The sequence below is a fragment of the Sphaeroforma arctica genome (assembly GCF_001186125.1).
Source record: "Sphaeroforma arctica JP610 unplaced genomic scaffold supercont1.11, whole genome shotgun sequence".
Taxonomy (NCBI): Eukaryota; class Ichthyosporea; order Ichthyophonida; genus Sphaeroforma; species Sphaeroforma arctica.
The window spans coordinates 215,961-221,984 of NW_014040547.1; the positions used below are offsets into that span (position 1 = coordinate 215,961).

Genomic DNA, 6,024 nt, shown 5'->3' on the forward strand with positions numbered 1-6,024 from the left:
ATAGTACGTATAGTATAATATATATATATTATATATATATATATATATATATATATATATATATATATATATATATATATATATATATATATATATACATATATATATATATATATATATACATATATATATATTTATTTTTATAGATAGATAGATAGATATATATATATATGTATTTTTACGTACATGCACACACATACACAATATATGTATACATATTCTGTCCTGATTCGATACTCCCATTTCCTTCTGTTGTATGATATGTTTTAGGTATGTAATGGTCTTGCTTTAATATCCCCAGGCACACAAACGCGGTTTATCATTTATATTTATTTAATAACCGCAATCCATCGTTCATATATTGGTAAAGGCTGTGAGTTGGTTATATATATCAGTATGGGCTTTAAGTTGCATGCATGTATTGGTAAAGGCTGTAAGTTGGTTATATATCTTTAGAAGTTTTAAGTTGCATATATATATATATTGGTAAATTCTGTAAGGTGGTTATATATATCGGTAGAGGCTGTAAGCTGCATATATATTGGTAAAGGCCGTGAGGTGGTTATATATCGGTAGTGGCTGTAAGTTGCTTATATATATATTAGTAAAGGCTGTAAGGTGGTTATATATATCGGTAGAGGCTGTAAGTTGCCTATATATATTGGTAAATTCTGTAAGGTGGTTATATATATCGGTAGAAGTTTTAAGTTGCATGCATGTATTGGTAAATTCTGTAAGGTGGTTATATATATCGGTAGAGGCTGTATGTTGCATGCATGTATTGGTATAGGCTGTATGTTGGTTATATATATCGGTAGAAGTTGTAAGTTTCACATATATATATATATATTGGTAAATTAAGCAAGTTGGTTGTATATATCGGTAGTGGCTGTAAGTTTCTAATAAATTATATACTGTGGCTGTTACCCATTGGTTATGCCAGTCAGAAAGCAGTACTATTACTTTCGTGATTCCAGCGGGTTATCCCTAAGCACGTCATCGTTCGGGTGTCCGAATACAATCAGACTGGTGTGCACCTCCGCGGACATAAATGGACTGAGTTCTGAGTTTCAATACATGTCCCTGTGGCTACACACTATAGAATTGTCCTCACTGCACCTGCCCTTAAAATATTGGGGCAGGTATCGTTATGGGTCAGACTGTTCCCGATCCATCTGTTTATTCGGACCATGCCTCAGTTGATAGGTCGCGCACTCTAAACGGGGCTAAACAGTTCGGTACTTGACGTTCGTTTGTTTACAACAGAGTGCCGGAGAGATCATCCAACGGGCGAAGCGGTCTAGCGAGTGCATTTGCGTTACCAAAGCCAATATGAATGGGTACGCGTTTAACGGCGTGGGGAAGGTAGGTGTCTGGGCACCAAAGGATATGGTGGAACGTTTTAGGCAGCAAAGTGCTCATGCCAGTACCACACAACTAAACGGCAAAACATAACCCAATAACACGATCACTATAGCAAAAGCCAAGAACCCAATCACAACCAGGCAGCACGAATACACCGCAAGACACACTACAGACACTCTGCCAACTGCATCAGCGCAGCCCAACGAGAGACTCGCGAGTGCCACAGTCAACAGATCAAACACAACCACAGCCCCAGCATACGCATCAGTGGCATAGCCAGGCGAACGATGGCACAGACCTAGCACAGAAGTACGTGGGTCATTCTACATGGAACAGGATTACGCGGCACATCCTAAATGATACAGAATTATGCGACACATCTTAGTTGAAACAGGGTTATGCGACACATCCTAGATGAAACAGGATTATGTAACACATAAATGAAACAGAATTATGTACTGCTGCGGTTGGGACTGCGGCGTGGTTGCAAAGGAATAGACTGCTCATGCATAGCCCAGTAGACACAGCTGAGTGTGTGTACACTAGTAGCAAGACGGGGTGTATGTGTAGCATTGCCACTGGTTAGTCATGTATACGATTAGTGGTAGGCGACTGAGTATAAGGTCACATACGATTGTATCTCACAAACCTGTGAAGCACGGGCTATGGTGCGACAACTCTTGCCTAGGGTTGCCATGGCGACGGATGAGCGTATTACCCTTACAGACAGCGTAGTGTGCGACTGCCGGAGTGACTAGGCACGGGTCTGATTGAGGGGACATGGAGCGTTGGACCACTCCCCCACTGTTTGTACTGAATAGAGTGCGCGAGTGTTCAGCTTCAGTTTGACTGTGTGGGTTGGTGACGGATTCGGTAGTGGGCGGCAGACAAGTTTATGTAGCAGCTGTACATTCCTTGTGTATATGAAAGAGGACAGGGCACACCAAAACACTACAGAGCTCAACAGGCGCCCAGAAAGGCATCGGACGAAGGAAAAGGGAAAGGGGTGCACGGGTGCGACTGTCCTGATTGTGGCTACGAGTGGTCTACTCAACCGCTTTGTTTGCCCTGGTTCGTCTATTCTGTGTTGTGTACTTATTTCTCGCTGATCACCTAGAACGTCGACTCAAAAGCACGAGGACAGGCGGATGTGACTGAAAACGCTATATATGGGTGCAGAGATGCTGTGTGACCAAAAAGAAAACGAGGACAGGTTGATGTGTCCAGGAAACATATAAATGGGTGCAGAGATGCTGTGTGAGCGGAACGCCTGGGACAAAAATTGTGGGGCTGGGATTGGCCAAATGTGCATGAGTGAAACACCTAAGCACTTACTGGGAAGACTATACACGAGGATAACAATGATACCGAACAGCCAGAATGTAGTGAAGATGTGCCATGGAATGATCCGTACAGTGGACTGCTGCGATCAAGACAAGCAGAAGAAAGCACTGAGAAACCGGTACAATGCCAATGCTATAACTGAGCCCCAGGAACAGGCGAAGCGCGTCTGTATACAGTGCACATGAGTGGCTGGGACAAATAAAGTAGCGTCCAAATGTGTTCAGGACAGGACAGGGTGCGCATGGTGAGGTGCAGGGCGAATTAGTGTAGCACAGGCCTTAGTGTCATGAGGCCGCGCATGGCAGTAGACAACCAATTAAATCACACTTAACAAGCTCGTTCCTCGGCCATATTTGGAAAGATACTTTGCAACAAGCTGCTATAACTTAGATCGTGGCTCATGCTTAGAGACTCCCATGACTTGTGTGTGGTACTCACAGTGATAGGGTTGTCGTGGTCCCTTCCGTAGCATTGCCAGTTATTGGACGTGTCACCAAGTTGTGTTATCTTTTCTTGGTGTAACTGCCTGATTGCCAGGCATCACCATAGCAACAAGTCCGGCCCATTGAATGTGTGCGTGTACAGTACAGTTTGAAGGACTTCGGTGGCATAACACTTCGCGCCAATACAGTAGGTACAATGCAATGCAAATCCATATGGTAGCGTCACCTGAGTAGTGCGGTTTTATTGGCTTATCCACACTCATCGCACTAAAACTCTACCATCACATCCCGCGGATGAATGCTAACGATAACTGCTACGCTGCTTGTTATGTAGCGGTCAAGGTCATCAAAAGGACCTCTTTAATGGGCCGCACCGGCTTTCTCGGCATCCTTGTGGGCTGTAATACAAAGGAGTGGTGGAAATCGAGTGAGATTTGGATCACCACGGTACTTTTTTTTAACGGTACGGAACAGTCTGAGCATTTTGACGCAAAGCATGTGTGTATCGTGGATGTTCATGCACGACACCAAACGCACAGGTGCCATATGCAAGAGTAAATAATGTTTGTATTAGAGTCACACATACTGCATCACAGTCAAAGATACATTCCCATACGCTGCATACACAGATAACTCAAAGATACATTCCCATACGTTGCAAACACGGATAACTCAAAGGTACATTCCCATACGTTGCATACACGGTTAACAATCATGCATCCACCAACCATAGCTCCACCAAAGAGTATTCCAAATGTAGGTGGCCGGTTGGAGGTGTATGTCCGAACCAGTGAGGCATAGCAACCACAGTCCACCGGTATATGGGTTAGGACAGCGCACTCTTGGTAATGACCTCCGGCCGATAGGCAGTCTGGTAGCTACAAAGACCATGCATATATATATGTATATACATACATACATGCATATATATATGTATATACATACATACATGCATATATATATGTATATACATACATACATGCATATATATATGTATATACATACATACATGCATATATATATATAGCAGTGGAGCGTACACACCAAAAGCAAACAGCCCCGCACGGGACATACCTTTGAGATGAGGGTACTCCAAGGCATAGCCTGTGATCAGCAAGAAGGCAGCCACGTGGAACACCGGGTTGATCTTTCCAGACCTGATGTACCGTGAACTGTGGGTGGACAAACAGCACGAGAAGATAAGCCAGAGTGTGGGGTACAGAGAATGAGCCAGAGTGTAGGCTAGAAGGGATACGGGACTGGTCCAGTCGCAGTGAATATACTGTGAAGCGCACCTGTGCCCTAAGCAAAACGGACCGCAGAGACGCGGCACGTATGGGACAAGGGCTCAGGCAACAGTGCAAGCGAGCGATCGGAGTGTGAGGTAACGTGCTGCGTGCTAAGAAATGGACAACTACACGTGCTGCGTGCTAAGAAATGGACAACTACACGTGCTGCGTGCTAAGTAATGGACAACTACACGTGCTGCGTGCTAAGTAATGGACAACTACACGTGCTGAGTGCTAAGTAGTGGACAACTACACGTGCTGAGAGCTAGGTAATGGACAACTACACGTGCTGAGAGCTAAGTAATGGACAACTACACGTGCTGAATGCTAAGTAAAGGACAACTACACGTGCTCAGTGCTAAGTAGTGGACAACTTCACGTCCTGAGAGCTAAGTAAAGGACAACTATGGTCCGCCCTAAGAAAACAGGGCAACCGTGCACGGTGTGGCGGACACTGAACGGACGTGAGTGTGTGCTAGCATGAATGGTCAGCAACCAGCAACCAATTGCAATGCACATGCAGAGGCACCTTCACACCAACTTACGGCTTACGAGAATATAAGTACTTGGTGCTTACTAGAATAAATAAACCTCAGCACTCACACCCGGAGATATAGTTCGCCACAGATAGTATCGTTAGAATGCCGCCTCTCTCCGATAAAACTATCGTGTGTGACAGCTGAGAGAAGACATCTGCATCCCTTGCCTTGTAGTTATGCGCACATAATGCCACACCACCAGCAAAGTATAAAACAAGTCCCCTCAAACGAGTGAGATCACACAAGACAGCAGAGCACATACCCGTAAGCGCTGAGTAGACCTACAACGGCAGCCAGCGATACACACACAGAGAGATATATTCGGTGTCCAGATAGTCGCACGTATTGGGATACAACAGAGAAACGGTTGAGTTCAACAGGTGCGAGATGTGCGTAGGTATAGTGCCAGAAGTAAGATTGTATAGTACCAGAAGTGACATTGTATAGTGCCAGTAGTAACATTGTATAGTACCAGAAGTAATATATACAATCATTTTAATCCTCTACCGGTATAGGTCTGGTGGTCAGGCTTACCTACAGCCAGATGTACAGTGCGATTTAGCAGAAACAACCAGTACACAGGAGTGTAGCGCGAATTGGGTATAGCAATAAAGTAAGATAAAATAAGGAGTTCTCCCCTTAAATCGGTGTTACTAGAATTACTCAGGCTAGCAATACTTGAAGAACAAATTGGCACCATAAAATGTACATCGCTCCATGTATATTGATATAACGTATAAAAACAAGAACAGGCCCGTGTCGATTGAAGTAGATATGTATCAGTATATCATTATATCACTATGTATAGCTATGTACAAGCATATACATATACTACACAAACATACACATTTACATACATTAATATACGCACGCACACACACACATATATACTTAAAATACAAATATATACACATTACTTGCATACATATATACAAATAAATATATGTATATATATATATCTATATATAAATACAGACATATATGTATGGATGTATGCAAAAAATGTATGTATGCATATTTATATGTAGGTATATGTGCAAGCAT

The 6,024-nt window shown here is 43.2% G+C and overlaps 3 protein-coding genes across 3 annotated transcripts in view; 2 read left to right on the top strand and 1 right to left on the bottom strand.

The window, feature by feature from the left end:
- SARC_00397 (hypothetical protein) overlaps window positions 1–2,089 on the top strand; it is a gene marked incomplete at its 5' end in the record, with an annotated part of 2,757 nt that extends 668 nt beyond the window's left edge. Inside the window, one exon of the mRNA XM_014305939.1 lies at window positions 1,267–2,089. Coding sequence (XP_014161414.1) covers window positions 1,267–1,455 — 189 coding nt within the window. The 3' untranslated portion in view covers window positions 1,456–2,089. The remainder of the gene's footprint in view (window positions 1–1,266) is intronic.
- A 120-nt stretch (window positions 2,090–2,209) lies between these two features.
- Window positions 2,210–3,086, top strand: SARC_00398 (hypothetical protein). Its single transcript, XM_014305940.1, has one exon. It carries the CDS (start codon window positions 2,604–2,606, stop codon window positions 2,892–2,894), a length of 291 nt encoding a protein of 96 aa, XP_014161415.1. The 5' UTR covers window positions 2,210–2,603; the 3' UTR covers window positions 2,895–3,086.
- Window positions 3,087–3,512: 426 nt separating this feature from the next.
- SARC_00399 (hypothetical protein) lies at window positions 3,513–5,821 on the bottom strand (the record flags this gene model as incomplete). Its single annotated transcript, XM_014305941.1, has 3 exons — window positions 5,243–5,821; window positions 4,227–4,324; window positions 3,513–3,550 (listed from the first exon to the last, which is right to left on the bottom strand). The coding sequence occupies exons 1-3, from the start codon at window positions 5,440–5,442 to the stop codon at window positions 3,513–3,515; spliced, it is 336 nt and encodes a 111-aa protein (XP_014161416.1). The 5' UTR covers window positions 5,443–5,821.
- Between the last annotated feature and the right edge of the window lie 203 nt (window positions 5,822–6,024).

Excerpts from the sequence above, each read along its gene's own strand:
- SARC_00398 (XM_014305940.1), top strand. The coding sequence starts at position 2,604 with ATGGGTGCAGAGATGCTGTGTGAGCGGAACGCCTGGGACAAAAATTGT.